We start from the raw sequence: 25,581 nt of genomic DNA, 5'->3' as shown, positions 1-25,581 counted from the left end.
TGATTGGTCGAGCTCTGCCTATACTCTTGAATGAGTTATGAGTGTGTTAGTGCTTCCCAAGCGGGACGTCGAGTCACCGTCGAAATATTTTCACAACTCGGCCAAATGTGCTGCAGTGTTCGAACGCGACGGTCGCACGTGTAAGTTGTTACCGCTGTTTTTGCTCTCAGTGTGCAGCAAGTCATAGGTAGCAGAGAAGATAATTTCTTCAGCACCGACGCCATATTTGAAGTAAAGTGTGCTGGTCAAATTCTGGCTCACCGTGGGGGTTTTTGACGGTCGCGGTGCATATTGTGATTTAGCTATTGGCTAGGTTAATTAGAGTGCATCGCAGCAAGCGAGGGAAAGTGAAACAGTGCAAACAGAAAAGTTATTCGGAGGAAATGTCAATTGTTTGGCGTTTGAGATTGCAAGAGTTGATGAATTGAGTGACAGGAATATAAATCCTAAATACTAACTAGACACAGTGAAATAAGTTTTGCGAGCCAGTTTTGTGAAAGCGTGAAATAATGTCCGACGAATACTACGATGAAGACGGTGAGTGATGTTAATTATACTTTTTTGTACTGTAGCGGTGTTTAATGTTTATATTTCTGCTAAAAGTTCACCAGCATAACTATTGAGTTTTGTTTAAATAGTATTGATTGTTACGTTTTCTGTGAACTAATGTCGCTAATCTTATCAGAGATGGCTAGGGTGTATCTTTATGGTGTGCAGCTAATTTTTTTTAATCATTTTTACTAGCAATTTCATGCAACTGAATAACATAGGGTGGTGCTAAAATTTAATTCGCATAAACTTGTAATGTTACGAGTGTTGAAAAAAAAAGAAAACCGGCCTAAAATTTTTGAACTTTGTTTGAATTTGTTAGTGATCAGTCTACAGGCCAAAATGCAATATTTGAAAATTTTCAGTATTTACACCAAAAATTGTGATTTTTTGAAAACAGATATATGATTACTGCTGGACAAAAACGGAAAACGCAATAGGAATAAGGTCGATGGCCCGTTCCATTTTCTAATTAGGAAGAAAAGCAACTCACGTAAAAAAATGAGGAAAACCATACTGAATCGCAAGGTCAGAACAAGTTAAAATTCATTATATTTTGGGCTGTAACAAAACTGCTATAATCGCATGATAAAGTGAAAACAATGTTCATCTTATATTTATATCATGCATTTTATTGAACTTTTTGGATAAATTTGAACACATTTAGGCAGTATTTGTAAAATAAGAATACAATGTGATGAGAACTGTTATTGGCAAATAATTCAAAACATGTTTTATCGAGGATTAATTTGTTTTGCCTTCACATAAAATTTAAATGAGATGCAAAATATTGATGTTTCCATACACACTTAGCCCGCTTTTCACGCGGTTTTTTTACACAGGTTTTTTTACGCGGCTTCTACGCGGATTCCGGCATTTACGCGGTTTTTTTTGCGCGGATTTCGGTTTCCCTTCACTCGGAATGCAAAATAAACGCTGGTTTTTTTTACGCGGATCCTGGAATTTAAGCGACTTTTTTTAAGCGGATTCCGGAATTTACAAGGTTGTTTTTTTACGAGGATTTCGGAATTTACGCGGTTTTTTACGCGGATTACGGTATTTACGCGGTTTTTTTTACGCGGCACGTATCCCCCGCGTGAAAAACGACTTTAGTGTATTACATGGTCAACACAGGTGCACTCCAAGAGCTCAAACTGTAAAAAATGAGATATTATAGCTATTCAACCATTCCTATGATTTTTGGTGTCCTAGCACTAGCACTAACTTGTTTTCAGAGATTTAAATGAGTTTTCTCGTAAATACAACGTTGCAATTACTATGCAAACTCTCATGTAAGTTGACGCGTTTTTGCAATGGCTAGAGGCACCAAGATTCATAGGAATGGATAAATAGCTATAATCTTTCAATTTTTCCGGTTTGAGCTTCTGAAATGCATTTTTTTTTTCACTTTGTTTTGTTATGAATAACATTTATTTTTGACCCGATTGAGATTTATTGTATATATCCCTTTTTAACCGAGCACCCAGAATTTTGTAGATAGAAGGTGATTAAAACAAACCCGTCTCTGTCGCTCTTTGAATGTCAAATTCATTGTTTTATCGCTCACAACGCTAGTTTCAACATCGCAGCTACTGCGAAAAATAAAAGACCAGAGCAAGTAAATATATTTATATAGAAATCATTTTAATTTAGGCTTCGTTTTCCGTCTTTCTTCACCTACACAATTGTGTGGGCTCGGTCGCAAAGGGATATGCGCACATTTCCCTGAATAATTATAATTTGGTCAAATCTAATTTTAAATATTTCAAAAACCCGAAATTGTTTCTTTTAAACTGCGTCTCGGATTCATTTTTACTAATGTTTGCTCAAGTATTAGGTTTATAGGAAAAAGTAATGAATAAACACGAGCCTTTTCTAATTTATAGTTTACAGAATGTATCCCAGAATAGAAAAAAGAGACGTAATCCTACGTCAATATAAAAAATGCAATACGCGGGGGACACGTACCTCGTAAGTAAATTCGCGAAAAAAAATCCACGAAAAAACCTGACTGTACTGTCTAACCACTACTACTACTACTTTTGATTCGATGTATTCCTTATTCGTGGCTAAAATCCTTTTCGTATTGATATTAACTATTATTCCCAGTAAAATATTTCGCTAAGTGACATGCTTATCGGTAGCGGTAATGGCGGATGCTTTTGACATGTAATTTACTACTTGTTCAATGGATTTTTTTGATTGAACTAGCATTATATGTTAAATTCATCCAAATAGTACTAGTATGAAAAAATTCAAATAATGAATACCTCCATTATATGTCAAACTCATCCAACATTACTCGTGGAAACCTTAATAGCCAGCCTCGCTCCTACTCCAGTATCGGGACGGGAGCTTCGTAGCCGAAAGGTAACATGATCCTCTCTGGCAAGCGAATGGTCATAGGTTCGAATCTTAGTAGAATCAGGCCATTCGATATCAAAAGATTCAAGCATAGGTTTGTTCTTAAGTTCCTTCACACAAAAACTTCTCTCAGACTGAAACACTCTTATGTCTACCTGCGGAAATTTCATCCACCAATAGCATGTAATCCGCATCGGTAACATGCTTGATGTGATGTTAAGGTCGATAAAGAAGATAGGAAAATAGTAAGGATGGGTGAATACAAACACTATTTCACGTAGCAGGTAATTTCTCAATGAGTGACAGTGTAAAAAGAAAAAAAACAAAAGCGCGAACAGCAAGAATCGTTCAGACAATGCTGCCACCAGATCAAAATTACTGGTGGCAGTGGGGGGTTCATTTATTCTTTGGCCAATTTTATTGTAAGAGTCACTTATTTGTTTTTAGGAAGTCATCGAGATATTGAAGAAATCAGTGTGAAGGAAGGGTTTGTGAGGGGTCTGAGAATAAACCAATGCATAAGTCCTTTGACTAGGGGAGGGGGAATGGCTCCTCCCAGCAGGTCTCGAGGTACGATGCTGGCATAACAAGCCTGTCGTCATAGGTTCGAGTCTCGGCTGGGGAGAGACTGTTAGTGTCAGTAGGATCGTAACGCCGCTAGCCCCCTAATTGTCCTGTACACTAAACAGTTGGCTGCGAAGTCTGTGTACAATACAGAAGGTCGCGTTCCGATACGGAATGTAGCACAAAGGCTTTGCTCTTTTGGGGGGGGGGGGGGGAGGGGAACGGCTTTCTGAACGACTTACCGCATTTGCTACCTTTTATAAAATTATATATTCGCGGAAAATTCTTTATTATGAAACATTCAAAATGTTCTTTTGTATAGCAAAATAAAAAAAGAGATTCAGGATTTAGATTCTGTTTGCAATTTGATTTGATAAATGTATTTATTTCTCTCGACAGGTTTTCGTCTCACCTTTGAGGATGACACCTCAGAACAAGAAAAACAGTTCTTCATGCGGGCATTTCCAAATGTCAACAGAATATCGGAACGCAAGGTTCACTGCACTTCTTGCTACATGCATATCGGGACAGCTCCCATCTCGGAAGCTGTCATCAGGATGCATCCGATCCTGCGAGTGACGCACTGCCGCAACTGCCACACTTTTTACAACAGTGGCGAGTTCGACAAGGGCGAGGACGGTAGTGAACTCTACTGTCGCTGGTGTGGCCAAGGTGGTGAAGTGTACTGTTGCTCGAAATGTCCGTACGTGTTTTGCAAGAAGTGTATCGTGCAAAATTTGTCTCGTGCTTGCGTTCAGGACATCTCTCGCAATGATAATTGGCAGTGCTTCAGTTGCGCCCCAAAGATTATGTGGCATCTTCGAGCTCAGCACTGGGCGTTGGTCAACTATATCGAGAAACAGAAAAAGTAAGTACAATTTTTCAACTTTATTTCGTGCTACTGGAAGAGCTATTTATGATAACTATATCGGGATTCAGACACCAACACTTATGATTATTAAATTTAATTTACCTTTCGCATCGGCTAGTTTCGAGTAAAATTTTGCTCTTCATCCAGGATGATGCCCAATGTCCACGTATACCGTAATGTTAACCTCTGAACTAATATTTGAAAAGTCTACATACAATAGTTTCACAAAAGTTAAGCTATTGGCCAGGCCCGGATTTGAGGGGGCAAATGCCCCGGGCCTCCCGATTCAAGGGGCCTCCCTAGTCCTGGGGCGAGCTTTTTTTTGCTCGTCACCTTCCAGAATGTAACCTCTAAATATTTTAACAAAAGAGGGCCTCACAGACAAATTTTCCCCGGGCCTCCCAGCGTCCAAATCCGGCCCTCCTATTGGCGAAGTAGAATAGCAGTGTTGAGATCACCGAGATTTTCGAAATAATTCAGAAAAAAACTAATACAGTGCCGTTTCGATTTTATTACGGTCAAAAAACACCTTCCGGTGAATCTAGCGAGGCTGTGGACTAAAGGAAATGATGGAGTTCGGTATTTTTTGTTGAATAGCACTGGAATATAACCAAAAATACTGACTTTTTTCATTTCACCATCTCCACAGTTTCGTTGGATTCACGGAGAGATGTTTTTCAACCGTGATAAAATCGAAACAGCGCCGTAATCTTTTTATACCGCATAAAAATATGTTGTTATGCCAGGAATCTCACCAAACACTTATTTCAAAACATGCAGATACAAAATTACAAACAAATCTGCGACCATGCGAAAAACGTCTCGATGCTAGAATCCGGATCAAACGAATTGTTTGAATAATTTCTTTATAATTGTCTATTTTAATGACTTATATTCACTATATTTATTTAAATTTTAATGCTATGCAGTTCAATTGAAGAATTGTTCAAGAACACCACATTAGTTTCGTAAATAATTGTGGTCCTTATGATTTAATGTTGTATTTGAGGTTGATTATTTCTCAGAAAACAAAATCTGATAGCTATTATATTTTAAACCGTATTATTAATCTAAATCGTCATATAGAGCAACCCTAGTGACTTCAGTCTGCAGACGAAAACAAAATGGCTGTCGCGGCATAGCTTTCTGACAGCTTACTTCGCCTCCGTTATTTCTTTTACCCGCAATGAGACTTGTACTCATTCCTCCTATTTCATATATGTTCTCAACGCGCTCAACACAAACAAAAACAGCAGCGGCAGGTGAGTGAGCATCATGCCGACGTCAGTCTGTATGGCGTGCGGGTATGCAGCGATCAATGAGTTCGAGACGGCCAACGAGGCCAGCGTCGTGTGGAAAATTTATAGTATGAATATAATAGGGCAAAGCGATGAAATATGAAACACTTGCGGTACAAAAGTTCATTGACCGTCGTTTATATCTAACAAATTCGAATGCTATTGAGAACTAGTACAAAATATGTTCGCGGGTTTCAAAAAACAACCTTTGTTAGTTTAGGGGTCGTCCACATATTACGTAATAGTTAGGGGGAAAAGGGGTTTATCCACATTTCTTACGAATGCTTACGAGGGGGAGAGGGGGATTCGAGAAAATCTTACGTATGATTGAAAAAAATACAATACAAACAAAAACTTACAAAGCTAAAAAAATGAGATTAGTTAAAATATTTCTCGCTGAGATCCTAACAGTTAAACCTTGAGAAAACATGAATTCACCTTAGCTGGATGATTATGTATTTTACTTCGTTTACTCAAATAGTTTTTTAACTTCAACATTAACATAACTTTAGCATTTTGACTGAATTGGTTTAATTGTTTCTTTTTTATTCTTTATGAATAGGCCATATATAGAAAAATGTTACTTCACAACAAACCATAAGATTTATGAGGGGAGGGGTGTTGCAAAATATTACTATGCCTTATTATGGGGGGACTAAAGTTTCTAAAAAAGTCTTTACGTAATTTGTGGATGACGCCTTACAACCATTCCCAGATAATACTGTTAGAAAAAAAAAATTAAAAATTGATAAAATGAATGCAAAACTATGGATGAAAACCTCAATGAAAACGTTGAACCTCTGAAGTTCTGGGGCACCAACGAATTATCAAATTTGAAAAAAAAAATTCCTCTAATACCAATAATATTGCATTTACTTTGTCAAATAATTTCCAAGAAAAATAACCTAAACTAAACTTTGAACATTCCGTGGTGTATGTGAAATTGCTTCTGTCAGGGAGAGTGTTCGTTTGATTCCAGAGATCTGTATAATTTCGACAATACTTATAGTTAGTTGACGTCAAATAAGAATAATTTGAAAAAATAATGCAGTTTTTTTTATTCCTTAATGAAAAGATTAAAAATGCTTTATGAAACATACAAGGATTTTGCGCCATTGATAGACATGAATATTGAATGACGCCTTACAATTTCCCTAATACAGTCAACTCTGTCTTTGCGCGATTTTTTCCGTGTCTATTCAAATTTATGCGATTGTGTTCGTGTGGTATTTGAAAAAAGGACATATTCCACGAACTTTTCGGCCATTAATTTTTTTTTAATTCTTGATATGAATTTTTGATTATTTTCAACTAAGATTTTGTTTCTATGTGCTTCCGTTGCACCACATACAAAATATCGTTTCAATGGTGTTGCAAAAACATTGTTGCATAGATACTCGTTGAACTTTTTTCATGCGATCTATCGCACAAAAACCGGTCTACCCATAATATTATTTGATGACCCTGAAGAATACATCAAAGAAACGTCGACTGTTTCGACTACTGTACTCGAACATTGAAATGTTCGAGCGAAAAACAAAATGGCTTCCGAACGCACCATAGTTCAAGAGTCTATGGTTTTGATGACTCATCGTTGTGAATCTTGACAGAAGAGTTTTTTTTGCTCACTTTATGGTACGTTAAACAGAACGTAACACGCACGCATTTTCACCCATACAACAGCAACGCCCAAAATAGCGTAGCGATTACGCTACTGCCGCGCCACCATTTCTTGCCAAGCGCACCACTGTCTGTTGCCAGGTCAAACTCGTGCTGCCAGCACAGCAAAAAAGAGCCGAAGCACGCCAGCAGTGTGCGAAGGCGAGTGGAAAGCAAAGTACAGTTGTCGAGATGATAGGGCAAACGGATGATCGGGTGGCCGGGGCATTTATAAAACCAGTTTGTTGTATAGTCTGCACATGCGCACTGGATGTCGACAAATAACCGATGTTCTCTCCAGGAGAAGCGATGATAGGAATCAATGGTAACATGAGGGGGCGCAAGATGTTAGGTGGATTTGATGCGAAATGTTGTCTGACTTTTATTGAACGTAGTATCGAGATTTTTTCAGAATTTTATTCGTTGTCCATACTAATCTATTTATTTCAAACCGTAAATCGACTTACGAAAGGTCGATTTATTAATCTGTTACTTAAGTGCTTATGCTATTTAGACATTTCAATGTTAATTTAAGCAGTTGATAAAAAATAAAATATGCGCTTAATAACATAAATAACTGTTGTATGAAGTGAAAAATATTCACATAAATGTTTGTAATCGTTAAATTTTAACTTATAGTTATGAAAATATGACTAAGGAAATAGAAAAATTAATATTTATTATAAAAATTGAGTCAAACTGAAATGGAAAAAATGATAAAAAGCCAAACTCTTGCACGGTGTATGTGCTCTGCGACGGCGAACAACCAACAGAAAGAGAATGTCAAAACGAACTAGCGATGAAACGTTGCCACATTTTCAAGGCAGTGCGAAGTGATGTGACGTCAACAGTAAGCAAAAAACCCGCGTTCAGAGAGCAATGTTGCCGCGTTTGTGGCTCTGGCAACTGATGTCTTTGTTTTGCTTGCACACTTTGACGGCGCAACCGTAGCGATGAAATGAGCGCTGCTCAAGCTGCATTGATTTTCGTTCAGCTTCTCTGTATAAAATAAGTAACAGCAGCGCTGTACTGATTTTCAGAAACATGAGGGTAGACTGTATGATTGGAAAGGTTTGCTGAAGTAGGCCGGTGTGAAAACCAAAGTCACGAGAATGCAGCGGGCATGAACAAGAGGAGTAAAGTACCCTTGTTTGGCTCATGTTCGGCTGTGCTCGAGCAGCATTACGTTCCTCGGAAATTATTTGACAATGAGCGCCGAATGAAAATACTATCTGTTTTTCAAAGATAGCTATTCAATATGGCGGCGGGAGAGCTTCATTGTTTATTATGTGCATGGGCGCAATAAAGGAAAAATTCTTGGGGGAGGCTATTTTTCTTTAATTTTCATAAAAAAACGATAAAAACGAAAATGCTTTAATTATTAAATATCGTTTAAAATAGTATCGTAACTGTAAAAATAATCGCTTTAATCGGGATTGGATCTCCGAAGTAATGAATTAAAAATCTTGATCACAGCGTCAACACCGACCTTTCTAAGCAAAGTTGTTTCAATATTGAGGAGAGCAAAACAGGAGAATCGATCGTTCGTGTTTACTTTGCGAAAGCCACGCTTTATTCGCTACATTACTGAAAAGCTTCTCTCTGCACCTTCCGGGCTTACAGGTATAGTCAACGAAATCTGCATCATTTTTATTAGACGTTCGGTTGATTAAAATCTGTGAATTTGTATTTTGGTATTAGATTAGAACTTATAAATAGCAGGTCAACAGCTATCATTGTTTTAACTTACAGTTAAATCGATCAAAACACCTAAAGTTAGTTTCATTTTATTTCATATGCATTTGGATTTTTTTTTTCAAATATCTGGGTTTGGGTGAAAGGAGCTGGTCAAGCTGCGTTGTTATATTCAGTAAGTGGACTGACCATCAGCAGGTTTTGTTCAAGAACTTTTATGTTTCATCTTATTGTGGTCAGCTTTTTGGAGAGACGGTTTAAGTTTTTTCAAACATTTTACAAAATCGTGTTATTCATTGATTCGTGGATAGGTCAATGAAAAGTTACACGAGTTGAAACGCGTTTTTGCGTGATATGGATGAATGAAATCATTATGTTAGTAATTGAAATTAATTATTTATTTTGATTATCATATAGTTAAAGATCTATTTCCTACTGGTGGCCAAATTCTCACATATCGTATCGTTCACATCACATGTCGTTCGTATTACTGATCGTTCTCACTATGCACGAATTCATGTAAAAATGATAAAGTAAATATATTACATAAAAAATAATGAACACACAAGAGTTTTTTAGTAAAAAATCATCAAATCAAAAAATCTAAATCAATTACCTAACAGAATCGCGCACCGTTATCAGTATGCGATTAACCTGATATGTAAAGTAGGCGTATGTATAGGGTTGCTACCAGCAGCGTTTCCACTAAGTTTTCAATAAAATCTGGCAAAACGAGAATAACAAATCTGGCAAAAATCTGGCACTCATTGTCGGATGAAATCCCCGACAAAATTTAAAGTGGAGACCCTTTTTTTGCTCTCGCCGGGTGTTGGTAGGTAAGGGCCGACCATGGCCCGTCTCGCAATGATGACCTTTTTGCGAGACGACGCGGATGAAATCTGGCAAAAATCTGTCTCATTTTCAAATATCTGGCAGATTCTGAAGTTTATCTGTTTGTCTGGCGCGCAAAATCGTTCTACACTATTTTCATGCAACTTAGCAATTCCTAACAGCTGATCAAACTCGGCAATTTTTGTAACAATGTCAGCAAAATCTTCCGATGAATTTTAATAAAATGATAAAGTTTCGCCGTAAACTCGACATTCTTCAAATCCCGTTTGGTAAAAGTCTCAAAATCAACGCCGAAATCTCTTCTACTTTGCATAATTTCTGAGTTTAGCAGCAATTAGGTGCGAAGAACTTGAATTTTTCGATCAGGGAAATCAAGGAATAACAGGGAAAACTGAAAAATATTCAGGGAAAAATTTTTAACCGAGATGCGATTCTATTTCAAACGACTCTTCAGCGCAAAAACTGATTTTTGTAGCATAAAAGCAAAAACATCATATCAAGAAGACTTGCATCTTTTGATTGATCCTTTACAAAAGACAAGCGTCAAATCAAACAGCGCACTTCATCTATTAAAGGTGGAAGTTTGCTATGAAAAAGCTGGTAATTACATCGCTGCGAAGACAGAGTGTGTCTATGTGGTTATTCAGCCTGTGCGTTCGGCTTGCATTCGCATCTCCAGCAGACACACTAGCATGCGTCAGTTCCACTTTTACTCGAAAGACTGCGCTGCTAAAACTGTCGCGCAATCTCAGGCAGAGTTCCCAGTCTCCTAGATATGATGTTTTTGATAAAAGGCTGATTCGGGACCTCTACGGTTCGGTTTACATCAGAGTTGCGTTCATCTACGTTGCACTTTTTTGTGCTGAATGCTGAAAAATATCAGGGGAACTAATGTTATATTTCAGGAAATATCAAAGAAAATTAGTAAATTTGATTTTGAAAACTTTTCGCCACCCTGGTTTTATGCAACACTGGCACAACTCAAAATTTTTAACTTATGCCGTTTCCAGAGCGAGTTGAAAATACTTTCGCTAGCTGAAAGAAATTTCGCTTTTGCCCGGAGACTCGGAAACTACCTTCCAGACCCCGAGCCTTCGGGTGAGATCCGGAAAGGTGGCAATCCTACGTACGCACCGTCGACGCTAACACTTTTTCATGTCGCCGGTTTCCAGGGTGGCGAAAATCTGGAAAATTAGGGAATGTCAGGAAATTCATTCATAAAGATCGTCACCGGGGATGCAAAGGCGCAGGTTAGACTGAGGTTGGTGAACTTCGCCGCAGCCAGATGGTTATAGCTAGGCATTCAGCGGTTGTCAGATGACGGAGATGCTGCTGAGTATATTCGGAAAGCTGATGAACGGATTGGTGAAGTGCTTGGAGACCTGAACAAACAACGGAGGCACATCCGTGAATCGGTCAGTAATTCAGTGCGAAAGATGTTTGGCACGACCGCAGGAACCAGACACGACACGTTGTTTCGATGCGGAATGTTATGAGGTGATGAAGGAGAACAGAGCCGGATTTAAGGGGGGCCCGGGCCCCTGGCCCCCATATTTTTGGGGCCCCCACAAATCGAGAACAATTTTTCTCTCTATCGAAAATGAGATTTAATCAAAAGTTCGATTTACAGCAAGAATATATGAACAGACCGTGTCGATATGACTTTCTGTCTTTTCTTTAGTGTTATTTTTTCGCGAGGGCCAATATCACAACTACATCCATGAGAGTTCACATTCTCTTGGAATGATACTCATTAACACACCATTTGATTCGAACCAGTGCACACTGTTGCCTAAGTTTCAAAAACGTGATCGAAATTATTTTGGCCCAAAACATTGATTTTAGAGCCACAGTGTCTTCAGTAAAGTTGTTTCAGTAATTTTTCCCCATATTATGGAAACTAAAATTTTGTGATTAATCTACCTAAAAGTGAGAAACGAATTTTATTTTTCTCATTTTTGGATATGAAAATCCACTTTGCTGAGTGAAGTTGTATCATATTTTATAAAAAACAACTTTATCGAAGACACCATACTTCTATCTACAAATTTAAATCAACTATTGTGATGTTTTCTTTGGAATGCCCTTTAGAATTAATTTTTAATATAACTTTTTTTAGTGATTTTCTAAAATTTTTCAATGTTCTTCAATGTTGTTTACTATAATAAAACACATAAGGTCACCTAAAAAAGTTTATTTTTATCTCTTTTATTTAATCAGCTACTGAAAATTTTTATGCAATAGAGCTCTCATTTACTTACATATATCTACACAGGAGGCAGCGAGAGACAAATGCCTATATGTGAGTTGAATGATGTTTTACTTATACTTTAATATAAAAATTGTTTAGTCTGCGGATATTTGCAGATTTTGATGATATTTCTTAGTATATTAAAAAAAAAAATCGTCAATAATGAAAGAAATATGAGAGATAAAAATAAACTTTGTTTGATGAAATCATTTGTTCAGATGTAGCAGACAACATTGTAGAACATTGAAAAATTGTAGAAAATCACCACTAAATGTTATATCGAAAAAATTGATTTTTAGTGGCAATCTGTAGAAAACTCCACAAAAGTCCATTAAAACTGGCAGATAGAAGCACGGTGTCTTTAACAAAGCTGTTTTTCATAGAACGTGCTATAACTTTGCCAAACAAAGTGAATTTTTATATGTAAAAATGAAAAAAGTAAAATTTGTTTCTCACTGTTTGGTGGATTAATCACGAAACTGCAACTTCTATAAAATGGAGAATAATTAATGGATCAACATTGCCGAAGCCACTACGGCTCTAAAACCATTGTTTTTTTTGATCAACTCAATTTCCATCACGTTTTTGTAGCTAGGTATGTAAAGCCGAGAAAAAAAATAACCCACAAGTTTTTAATGCATTGTTATTGCTAACTTGTTCGAATCAGAGATACCAGATGTGCTTTGCAAAATGCAGATTTTCAGAGCTCGTGTGCAGATTTTATTGACCTGCAGATGTGTGTAGGTTTTTTTCCTAGTTTCTGTAGATTACTGTCTCGGTCGCCACAGTTTTTTGAGGGCAAATTTTTGCCTGTGGATCGTAATTTTTTCAAATTACGGTAGGTTTTTTTTATATCAAGAAAAAATTTCCGGTTTTCGAGAAGTTGCAGACTGCTTTTCAAAAACATCTGGCACCTCTGGTGTAAATCTCGTACTCGTATGAAAAATAAATATTTTAGGGCCCCCACTTGAAACTGGGCCCCGGGCCCACACAATCGTAAATCCGGCTCTGAAGGAGAGATAGGCCTATGCACAATGGTAGCTGATTTTTGTGGAACCCACCGGATTAGACAGATATATCGAGAGGCTAGAGTGGCTGAAAAGGGACTCCAGCTGAAGTATGCTTCTCCAGGCACGACACTAAAAGGATTTATGTATAAAGTGAACAACGGAATTAGGAATCTGACTGTACCAATCCCTGCCATGTGCAACGACACGGAAGGGAACTATGCGTTGGAAACAACATTTCGAGATTAAACGGCGAAGAGCTATCGACATAAAGAAACAGAAGAGGTTGGACAAGTGGTTCATCCTTCAAGACTGGACAAGACCAGGCATGCTTGTAAAGAGCTCTAAAAACTTAAAGCTTTCTGAAAGTATGTCTAATTGCGCCCCTTCGCAACCGAGATTTGCACGGACCTCTCTCTCGCAGCTGGGTGTACATTCCCAACAAAATATTTTGTTTATTTACGTCTCCACTAAATTTTACGGGCTCTTCGAAGGCAAACATTTTGCCGATGAACGACTTCGCAAGAAGTGGTTTCAATGCCTCTTTATCTTCTCCTACATCAAATTAAGGTTCAAACAACCGCCATAAGAAAGTTATTCCGCTTCTTTGTGTCGCTGCGAAGGATGCTCGAAATTGGTCAACCGGTTCTGGATATAAGGCCGAAACATGCTTCAACAATATAGCAACCATGATTAGCAGTGCTTAGAACCGTACCATGCCTCCAGTTACTTCGGTGGTCTTATCAAGGGTCTAGGTCGTCATGGGCATGCGGACCTGTAATGGTTGTGTTCCGGATGCTTCCGGATTATTGAACGAACGACATGGAATCCAAAAACTAGTCCATTTGTGGCCATATCTAGAGTAAAAGTCATTATAACCCACTTAAAAAATAAATAAAAAAATCATGTAAAAGACGGTAGCTTTTGACATGTTATAATTGGACATGTTGTCGAAATCGGAAGAAGTTTATATTTTTGCTTACCATCGGTGTATTCTTGAAATATTAGGAGGAGTGGGGCAAGATAGGTTACCTAAGTCAAATTTCAATATCTCGAAACTGAAGTTTGTTTGGGCCTACTCTTTAGATAATTCTATTGATTTGATGTAGAGCAGAGAAAAGCAAAGCCTTGGTGCTACATTCCGATTCGGAACTTGACCTTCTGTTTATTATACACAGACTTCGCAGCCAACTGTTTGAAGTACAGGACAGTGGCGGGGCGCTACGATCCTACTGGCACCAATACTCTAAACCTACTGACTTGTTAGGCCAGCATCGCGTATCTCGGACCACTGGGGGGGGGGGGGGGGGGGGAGGGGTTATATCGAAATCGTACACTGTTATATGATTTTAATAAACATTGTACGGCAACAGACATAAGAGGACATCTAGGGAGACATTTTAACTGGATCATACAAAATTAATGTCAGCACATAGAAAATTATTTCACGCTTAAATTCGGCATTTCTTCATCTCGCCCTCCTTGGGGATAATTCATATACTACATAACGCGCTCAGGGGGGGGGGGGGGGGGTGGGTATTTAGTGAAGCGTTACTTTGCGTGTGTCAAACATGTGAAATTGCGTTACGTGGGGGTGGGTGGGTATTGAAAATTGCCAAACTCCGCGTTTTGTAATATTTGAATGGTTCCTTATACCGTGTGTGCCATAATGTGTGTCTTTTTGTGTTTTTGGCATGCATGCCTTGAGGTAAAGTGTCATTTTTTAAATGTTACCAAAACTTCATGTGGGAAAAAAATTGAACATTACATTCAAGGTTACTAGAGTGCCTATATATAACTAGAGGGGCGCCGTGTCATCCAAAGTAACGCTGGTAACACTGGTAACACAACATCCTTTCTCTTTTCCCCACACGTGTTTAATAGGTTGTTTGCTCAATTGGAATGACACTGACAGATAATTTTTATTCCAATTTTGACAGTGTCGCCACTCTATATATTTACAGGCACTCTAAAGGTTACATTGTGTTTTTGAAGCTTCTCTAAAGGTATTTTGTGTAAATTTGTAGATTCTTCGGTATACTACGGTTTTTTCTTTTTAGTGAAATTTCGAATGAAAAGTGAAAATTTGTTTGAATAATCAAACGACGTGAGTGCACAATTCAACCATATTTTATCTGTATATCTGTACAAGCGACGCAAATCCGTAGATTTACGGGAAATCCGTAGATCTGGCAAGCCTGTTTCTCAATGTAAACATATAATGGATGGAAATATTTCGTATTAGTGGTTGTTTTTTTTTCACCTATCGTACTAGTGGTTGTGGTTAATCCAATTTTTATGTAGTTTCTTAATATTTTTTCTTTGATGAATATTAAACATTTTTTTAATGCAGAGCAGTTAAGCAATACAAATTTCATATAACTAAGCCAGCTATTATCTTCATAAAGACTGATTATTTAATTGTTTTGAAAAGTATATTTCATACTCTTTTAAGGCTTATTACTGCTTGAACAATGTGAAAATTTTATATTGCTAGATTGATAGATATTAATAAACTTTTTTCACGTTTTTATTTAATTTTTTCGCAGGGATATGAAAGACAAAAACCATACGGTTTCAAGTATTAATAGTTTGATGAAATTGGACAACACAACCTGTTGTAACAACAAAGGACTGAACAAAAAAACGAGCACTCCAACATCGAGTAAGAAAGCTGTTAAGCGTGTTTCCGATGCGCACGAGGCAGGAGCAGCCAAAATACCGGAAAAACGAACAATTATGCAAGTTCAGCAGCAACAGCCGACCATTCAACCGCCGGCTGCTAAAAAGGCCAAAACGGATAATAACGAAGTGGTTTGCACGCCGGACATCATGAGCATGTTTATGAATCCCGAAGAATCATCTCAGGCAGCGGGAAACGTGGTCATTCAAAAACCGACAGCTCCTGCTCCAACCTCAGCCCCAGCACCGGTGCCAATATCAAACCGCCCGGTTGTTGTACGACCCGCATTTCCCGGCGCTCAAAATCCTATGCCCATGCGTATGCCGATGGCGAATGCTTCGAATTTGGCGCCTCCACCAGTCTATCACACAATCAATGGATACAAAATTGATCTGCATACTGCAGCTCAGCAGGGAACGTACCGGTTGCCGAACGGCAAACTCATTCAAGTGCGAAAGCAGGCTCCGGCTGTGGTCGCCCCTCAACCGCCCGTTGGTAACCGAAACATAACTATAGCCCCAAAACCAACTCCTACATACTACAATCCGTCAAACGTTATGCCAATAGCAAATGCGCGTGTTGCAAATGGCAACCCAAATGTGCATATAAATATAGCATTACAACAGCAGCAACAGTTGCAAGAGCAGCGACTGCAACAGCAGCGTCAACAACAACAGCAGCAGCAGCAACTTCAGCAACAACAGATGCTTCATCAGGCACGCCCACAGCTCATGGTTCCAGTAGGTCAACCACAACCAACAATCGTTGCCGGTCAACCTAATCCAGCACTCCAGCTACCGACGTTGGTCATGCTGCAGAGTATGGTCAATGGTCCGCATGAAGATTCTCCTCTTGGGCGATCGAGGAAAAACTTTGAGGGCAAGCTGTTATCCGGTGTTGAAATCTGTCAGCACATTGTCAGCAAAATCAACACACTGACCAATTCAAATCCGTTCAAGAACATCCGCAACGTGCGAGATCTAAAGGAATTATATATCCACGTTTCGTATTTACTAACGTACGCCATCGGAAGATTCAAGACGCTGCAAGAGAAGTGCGTAGATGATGTGAAGAAGATGGGCTTCACGAAAGAGTCGGATTTCGTAATGATGGGCGAACAGATCAGCAATCGTAATCCGGACGAGGACAAGAGCGACGACGAAGGCGACTGCGAGATAGTGGAACAGAACACTACACTGATCACGATTGACTCCGAGGACGAGGAAGACAGCAGTAAGAAGCAAAAACAACGCCCGGTGGACAAGCAGCCGACTGCCACCGAAACGGAAGTTGCAGTAGCTGCTATCCTGGAGGACAGAAATGATGGTAAGCTTTTGACTGATTTTGATCCTTTTGTATACAATCCGTCAACTCTTGCTGGGCTCAAAATGTCATGATTCGCTATTTATTCGAATCGTAGCCTGCAGAGTCGATTTACAAATTCGATACTTTATTGCTTGACATTTAGAGCATGGTTCTTCCGTTACTCGATAAACTTGGTCGAACAAGATTAGTGGGATGATAAATCGCTATTTCAACTTTAATCCGTAAATCTGTTTTGAAACACAAAGCTTTCCGGGGAAGGGCATTTTTCTGTAAGCAATTTGGTAATTTGCATTTAATAGACAATTTGTCTATTTATAGGACATTTGCTTATTTTCAACTATTTTTATTGTGCAGTTTTATTTAAATATTTCAACTCAATAACAATCTTGTGAAATCCTATCCTCTACTGGTAGATTTTACAAACAATGTAATGGGCCTACCACATGCAGATATTGAAGACAACTTCGAAGGGAATGATTTCAATGAGAAAACACATGAATTTATCATAAGTGACGTTGACATTTGTGAGCTGTATAACTTTAATGAGGATGAGAGATTGGAACCAAATTTAGTCACCGACCACAATTATCTAGAGCGACGAAATATTGTTGATCCAATCAGCGAGGATTTGGTCATCGACCATGATTATCTAGAGGGCCGAAATACTGTTGATCCGATCAGCGAAGATTCGGATAGCAATATATCAGCAGATCAGAATGACGATGAATCTGATTGCGCAACAACCGTAATTATTAAACCTCCCTGCAGTTGTTCCAAAATGCAGTGTTTCAAAAAAATTCCGGATGACAGTAGATTCAAACTTCTGCAAAATTTCCTACTTCTCAATAAACACGACAAAAACCAATTTCTAAGCGACCACATGGACGTTCAGTCAACCGCTCGTCCAAGGGTAATCAATTTCTTTTCCCAATACGATACTTTTCTAAACTTTAGCATTTTTTAGACACAGTGTTCGAGGAGGAGTTTTACTCGCAGTTATTTTATACCTACCGGTCAGGGCCTCGTTCGTGTATGTAAAGAAATGTTCATGGCGACATTTGATGTCACTGATAGAAAACTACGGCATATTGCCGACAAGCAGTTGGCAGGAATAGGAATATCCGCTGTTGATGTAAGAAAATCTAACTGTCGGATCCTCGCTGATGTTGAGGCATGGTACATTTAGTTGCACATTGATCCGTTCCTAGTTCTCACCTGAGCACCAACTTGACGGTAACTAGTGCATATTTCAACTTTATTAAAAGAAGCGTGAACCAGCAAAAGGGCATGTGCAAGAAAAACACTATTTTGATAATAATTGTAAGAAGTTGAATATCGGTGTTTGTTAGTAGAAACAGAATATTTTGTAGAACATGAGCGAAAATAGAAGATGGTTAAATAGAACGCAAATCTACATTTAGATTGATTTTTTTTGTCACATGATTGTAGATATTCTTCCAATTTTCTCATCGAACTGGAACCGGACTGAAGTTAACTATTGATTGTTACAATTTTGAATATTAGTATCAATGATTTTCACCGTTGTTAGTTACGCCCTTTTGTTACTTCACGCGAGGAACGTGCTGCAATAGTGCCATCTATTATCGTAAAACAGTTGGAAAAAGGAAACAGACAAAATATTAAAATGGATAATGACAAACTTTAAAAATTAAATAATGATTAAAAAACTATCAATGTGCACCATTTATGTAACAACAATAAACTATAAACAACTTATTGCATTTCTGAAACTAGTGGCAATAAATACTGGCATAATAAGTCAGTTACGATAAGGTATAATTAGATCTCTTGTGGGTGGGACTGTTAGATGGAATCAGCAGTAGAGCAACTTTGATTTATGTCTTATATACACTAACGGTTGGTTGCGGAGTCTGTGCTTGAACTAAAACAAGCATTTTAAATTTGATAAAGAATGCATTCTTTTTGGCAAATGACAATTCAACTTTTTCCATATGCGTATGGTGTATGGCAAGTTTTCAACTTCGGCATAATTTTCTTGGACACTCAATATCTGAAAGGAATAAAGCATGTTTCTGATTATTTCAATTATAAGCAATATACCACCGAAATAGCATTCGATCCTAAGTGGCGCGAATTACAAATCGGTTAATCTTTTTTTTTATTATAACGAAAACAACTGCGTCCTTTTTGTTGGTTCACGCAATAGCTTTTCTTGTCCTACTATTATTTCTAATAACAAAACTTTTTGTATTTTTTTCGTTTAGCCGACAGTTCCGTTGATCCCATCTCTATCGACGAGTTTCTTCATGTAAGCCTCAGCGAAAGCGACAAAACATTGGATCCAAGTAGCAGTACTGTTTCGGTGGTCTCCGAAAGCTCGGACAAAGTCGACAAGGGGGCTGCAAATACCGAACCTAACAGCAGCAGCGAGAATAAAAATGACAACGATGATGACGATGATTTGGTTGAGATAATCGAACCGACGAACGAGGCTACCTCACCCGAAAAGTTAGCAGATGAAAATATTCCTGCGGTAACGACTACCGCAGAACCAACAACCGTTGAGAATATTGCTGACGAAGCTGAGCCAACCAAACCACAAGATGTTGTAGAGAAACTTGATGTCGATGACAAAACTGAAGAAACATCAGAGAACACCGTTAAAGCTGCCGATGGTGGAGGAGATGATAATACAGCTGTTGAAGCAGGCAAAGAGGTCGCAGAAAAGACAGGGGATTTAGAAAAAATGGAAGTGGAACCATCCGGGGAAGCTGAAACCAGTAAATCTGGGAAAGATGTAGTGGAATCTACAAACGAAATAATCGAAAGCGAACAACAAACCGTAGAAAAAGAAATTCCTGACGGTTCGAAAGAGGCCACAGATGAAACGGCAGAGAAACAGGACAGTGTAAGCGAAAAAGAACAAGAGAATACAGTTGATGACGAAAAACAAATGGAAACAGAATATGTTGATTTAGATAAGCAATCGACAGACAAAGAAGCAAAGGAAAATGTAGCGAAACCCAGTGAAACTAATGGTAAACTTACATACCGTAATGCTTGTTGCTATAACTGATTTGATCTCTTTTCTTTCAGATCCAATCGAGCTAGACGACGACGAGGATGACGATGTTGCAGTGGTTGAAACAGTCGAAGAAAGCAAAACTCATACTTCGGAGAACAGTTCTACTAATCTGGCTAATGTCGACGACGATAAACTAGTGGAAGCATCAAGTTCTGTCGAACTTAGTACACAAGCAAACAACTTAGAAAATCCTGATCCTGCTGCTGAAGCAGTAACTGTCAGCACCGACAATTTGGACAATTCCGCATCTATTATTGAAGATGCTGACAGTACTGTGCCTGTCAATGAATCGTCAAAGACTGACGATGATGTAACGCAGATTCCGGATTCCCACTCAGATACAGATGTAGCATCAGTTGGAGTAACTGTCGGTACCGATGATTCGGAGAATCCCGCATCAATTGTTGAAGATGCTGACAGTGCTGTGCCAGTTGAAGCAGTAACTGTCAGCAGCGACAATTTAGAGAATTCCGCATCTGTTATCGAAGATGTTAGCAGCACTATACCTGTCACTGAATCGTCGAAGACTGACGATGATGTTGCGAGATTTGCGGATTCCCACTCAGATACAGAAGTTGCCAAGCCATCTGAGGTAGTGGAACAGGTTAGTGTGTCTTTAGATGATGATGAAGTACCCACAGTTGTCCAGAAAGAAGCTGAGAGTTCTGAACCGAACAATGTTGAAGAGATTCTTCAAGGGTCTGAATCCAACATAGAAACCGCTGGGGAATTACAAGAACCACAGAAATCTGAGGGAGAATTAGACAATCTTAGTAACGCAAATATTTTTGATGGATCGCAAAACGAAGCCGCTGTTGTGGATACATCAGCTGTTCCGGCTATATCAGTTGTTTCGGAAATATCAGCTGTTCCAGAAGTTATTCCAGAAGAACTGGAAGTTCCAACGGGTAATGACCTGCTAGCTAGCATAGAGGACTCGTTTCAAAAGCTACAACAATTGTTTGATGCCACAGAAAACGATGCTGCCGAGGAACAGTTAACCACAAACGATGAAGATGTGGATATGCAATTGGCCGAGCCGGCTGTGGAACAAATGGACGTGGATGAAAATCTATTAACGACCGATGTGGAAAGTAATATTTTTGAAGTAGCACAGGAAACTCTAAGTAAAAATTTAGAAGTTGCTACTAATGGCACGAATCTGCTAGGTTCAGAAGACGGATTGGAGCCCATCGTTTCAGAAGAAAATTTTACTAATTCTCAAGATAGTTCAAACTCTCCACAAAATGCGATGGCACCCGAAGTAATCGATAAGCTAGAAGAAATACAAAATATTACGTCGCTGGATGAATTAACGGTTAACGGTGACTGTTAGAATGATTCCTTATTATGTACAAATTACGTTACTTATTAGTAAGCATTGCACACATTACTTTTGCATACTTTTTTTTATATAATTTGAGAGAGAGACTCGCACCTCTAAGATGCGCGAAAAAGTAGTGTAGCACTACTTTCGTATTAGTGTAGTATGATTAGTTCTCCCAATTAAAATATAAATCGAAATAGCATTATAAAATAATTGAAATAGTATATAGCCTACAAAGGGTGACTATAATTTACGTTCTACAATATATTAGAATGGCCAATAACATATGCTATCACCATTCATAGGCACCATTTCTGTCATTTTCTATTTATGTTTTGTTTCAAAATCTCAACAGTGAAATTTGTAAAATTTCTAAGCAGAAATCACAAATTGCTAGAGTCATAAACATAATTATAAGTGAGATATACTGAATAAAAGTAAATTCATGATTTATGGATGTCAGTCGGGTGAGCAAATTTACGATTAATAACATGCCGAAACTTCCGAGAAATCATACCAATATTTCAATTCATTGTAATTCGGTTAATTTTTTACAATTTACAAGTTAGAAAGGAATTTATAGTCCTGGATTACGAGTTATGGGCAGTTGATTACTATTTCAAGAAGTGTTGTTCAATATTTCCCTTTTCCGGAAAAAAATGAAACTAAAATGTAATCAAATAAAAAAAAATGCGAGGTTTGTTTTTCGAACAGTTTTTAGTTAATTTATAACAAGCTGTTCTTGGTGTTTCGGATATTTGTGTGATACTTGGAATTAAAATAAAGCTCGTGTAAATTATAATTTATTTTTTGTAATGTAGACTACAAAACAGCCTAAAAACTAACACATTTATCTTATTTTGTACAGTTTTTATGTTACGTATTTCTTCACATGCAACATGCCAATCCATATTCAGGGGCCTACTATTACAGAAGAAGCATTTCGGTGTTACAGGGTTAATCGTCTTCTGATACCAAATAGTAATCTCCATCAATTAAATCCACGACCTTGTACTCTTGACCATCATCTGGATCGATATCCGCTTCGGCGTCGATGATATCAACCAATTCTTGTCCTTCGTCTTCCATGTCTACTGTGGTCTCATCTGACAAGTCTTCTTCAAAATGCAATGGTTCATTTTTTATCTCCATTGCCACATCATCCATGTCATCTTCGTGCTGCTCGTAGTATGTTATTTCCGTTGTTTCTGTAGTCTCGTGAGTCATGATAAACTGCACCTGTCCAGATTCATCCATTGGTAATGAAGCGTTTTCATGAACATTGAGTAGGTGCGATTCAGCTGCAAAGTCTATTTGGTTACTGAATACCGTCGGATGTTCTGTACCCGTTTCGTCTTCGTTCACATCAATCATACTTTCAGTATCCGAACAGATACGTGCCTATAAATATTAAAAAATGTCATAATCCGGTAGAAAAAATATTGAACATTTTAATGTTACCGGTGCAAGTTCAACCTCCTCATCCGAATTATCGTCCGAGTCTATTTCAATCAAATCGGTTCGTTGTTCAATAATCGCGCAATCATCATCTTCCGCAACATCTGGATTATTTTGCTTTTCCAGCGATGCAGCTTCCGCAGATGCCATTTCCCCTAGAACGGGACCCATGTCTGATGACTCAGTAAACCCCATGCATCGAATGTTATCTATCGCCTGTTCTTCTAAGCCCTTGAACCGCTCGATAGCGTATTTTAGAATGTACGACACGCTAACGTACAGTTCCTTGAGATCGGCTGCATTGGCAGCTTCTTTATAAGGATTAGAATTAAGCAGAGAGTTTATTTTAGAGACCACATGAAGCGAAATTTCAGCTGCTGAGATTAGTTGGTTGTCAAATTGGTTTTGGAACGTGCCAAAATCATCCTTTTTATAACTTTTGTACATTAAGCTGTGAAGCGCTGCTAGAGTTGGCGGTGTCAAGTTCGCTTGCTGAACGATTTTTTGGGAACGATGTGATTGTGAATCTTCTGTTACAGGTATTGAACACATGGAGTTGCTGACGGATGCAAACCGTGCGGATTGTCGCCTGCCGTGTTGTTTCGGGAAGTAGGTCGTTTTTTCAATGGTTGTTGGTAGTTCTATGGTTGTCGCTTCTCCATTTTCTTGCTCTTGCAGTGTTATCATCTGCGTTGAAGCTAGTCTAGCGGGTGTAGCAATAGGTGTACAGACTTCCTTGTCCCGTGATGCCGAACCACTAGATACTCGCTTATTTGAATAGGTTTTGGAAACCAGTGGACACTGGGCAATCGAATATACCATGTCCACAGGAGAAGCTGATACCTCCGAAGCCTGGTTGGCCTTTTGGTTTGCATTTGTAGATTTAGATGGAATGGTTTTAGCTTGAGTTTCGTTTTGTACTGGCATCTTCGAACTGTTTTTGGATGGCGCCGACGTTTTCAATTGTCTGCGAACTTGAATCACCTTGCCCGTGGGCAGTCGAAAAGAGTCTTCCAATGCTGCTAGTCGCAGATCAACCAAGTACCCGTTTATGGAATGATAGAGGGGAGGTTTACCATCAAACGAGTCCCGCGGCAACCATTGTAAAATAATATTTTTGTGATTAGATTTGATAAAAAGTCTGTTATTTTTCAAATATCCGCTAAAATGCTTTTCCTCACTGAAATAAATTAAGTAATACAACGACAGTTGTAAAATATTAAATATATGCTATTACAAAAAAATGAAGATGTACAAATGACTATATATTTAGTTTAGAGTTAAGTAAGCACATTAAGTTAGGTAATTGTTAAACAATTTTTGACTTATAATTTATGAACAAGAATTAAATTTACCTAAAAAAATTAAAAGAATTAAATTAAACACCTATCGGAATAATTTAAAAATTCGCATGAAAAACGCGTGAATTTTTGAAATCTGTGTTAACCCTAGCGCATATTGCAAATTAATTTACAATCGGAAAAAATTACTTACTTTATTAACTTACTAACAGTAAAACAGTAAAGAAAACTGAGTTAGGTAAGCGATTTTTTGCTCAAAATTCAATATCGAGAAAGTGATTTCGAGCGAGGAATTAGAGATTATTTACTTACACTACTCCGGGCGGGCAGCAAGGCACGGCATCACGGATCAGGGCGCGATCTTGGTTTGATTTTACAATGATTTGCTTCGTCTCAAAGTGAAGATGGCATATTTTCATTTTAATCCGGTCTAGTGTTCTCGAGGTCAGGTTGTTTTTGTTGTGTTTGTTGAAGAAAGCGAGCCATCGCTGCAGCAGCTCTGAGTTTTTAGGGAAACTACGGCAATATGGCGAAACGAAAAAACGATGAAGCTCTTCGATCCCGAAACATAAACAGCTTTACTCACCTGAAGTAAGTGATAATATCAAGTGGCTTACGCTGGTTAGGACACCTGTCGAATGCACAACTAATAAACATCGCTCCAGATGCCAATATACACGATAATATAGATTAATTTTATGTTTTTCGCACTATCGAAACGATTGCTGTTGATGCTGTGAAACTGTTTTCTCTTAAAATTGTTTACGGGAATGACATTTGGACGTTCCGGAACCGGTCCCTGGAGGTCCGCGGCCAACGGCAGTATTTTTACCTGAAATTCCCCTCAACAGATAGCAATAGTTGATGGAATACTGAAAGCTTAACGGAAGTTCAATCCATGACAAAAAGCCGCCATAATGCGCCTGAAACTATGCTTCTAAACCCATTTTTCTTGAGCTTCTATGATACAATTATCCTTTGCTCATAGGCAACTTATTAACAATGGTTCAGTAAAACAATATTTTGGTCTTGCGAACAAATGTTAAATATTAATCCGTGGATAAATTCTACTGAAAACTTGTTTTAAAAAGCTTTCCGCCTTCACTTTTTGTTCCAGTCTGTAAAGCTACCTGCATAACGCAACTCTAAGGAAAGCTTTTAGCATGTACACAAACTTATATTCCGTTCATGAGCAGACTAGAAAATCTCTCATATTCCCCTGTTGCGCACCAGATGGAAGCACATTACATAACTGGAAGTTTCTTCTGGTAACGACTGTCAACTCAAGTTGTTTCTTATTGGATTTCTT

General features: G+C 38.3%; 2 protein-coding genes across 3 annotated transcripts; one reads left to right on the top strand and one right to left on the bottom strand.

Annotated features, from left to right (window-relative positions):
- Positions 1-65: 65 nt before the first annotated feature.
- Positions 66-21,975, top strand: LOC129721862 (inner centromere protein A-like). The gene is made up of 5 exons (XM_055674928.1): positions 66-537; positions 3,877-4,345; positions 15,660-17,119; positions 19,366-20,139; positions 20,198-21,975. Exons 1-5 carry the CDS (start codon positions 510-512, stop codon positions 21,520-21,522), a joined length of 4,056 nt encoding a protein of 1,351 aa, XP_055530903.1. The 5' UTR covers positions 66-509; the 3' UTR covers positions 21,523-21,975.
- Positions 21,976-22,305: 330 nt separating this feature from the next.
- On the bottom strand, positions 22,306-25,067 carry LOC129721863 (uncharacterized). Of its 2 annotated transcripts, XM_055674929.1 has the most exons (4): positions 24,859-25,067; positions 24,585-24,788; positions 22,975-24,151; positions 22,306-22,914 (listed from the first exon to the last, which is right to left on the bottom strand). In XM_055674929.1, the coding sequence occupies exons 1-4, from the start codon at positions 24,927-24,929 to the stop codon at positions 22,471-22,473; spliced, it is 1,896 nt and encodes a 631-aa protein (XP_055530904.1). In that variant the 5' UTR covers positions 24,930-25,067; the 3' UTR covers positions 22,306-22,470. The 2 variants fall into 2 exon arrangements, with proteins under 2 accessions (XP_055530904.1, XP_055530905.1); XM_055674930.1 differs by lacking the exon at positions 24,859-25,067 and having other exon boundaries at positions 22,975-23,990; positions 24,585-24,725.
- Positions 25,068-25,581: the final 514 nt, after the last annotated feature.

The sequence above is a fragment of the Wyeomyia smithii genome, chromosome 2, assembly GCF_029784165.1.
Source record: "Wyeomyia smithii strain HCP4-BCI-WySm-NY-G18 chromosome 2, ASM2978416v1, whole genome shotgun sequence".
NCBI lineage: Eukaryota > Metazoa > Arthropoda > Insecta > Diptera > Culicidae > Wyeomyia > Wyeomyia smithii.
Note: the sequence above shows the minus strand (reverse complement) of the source record. Positions and strands in the feature narration are given on the sequence as shown.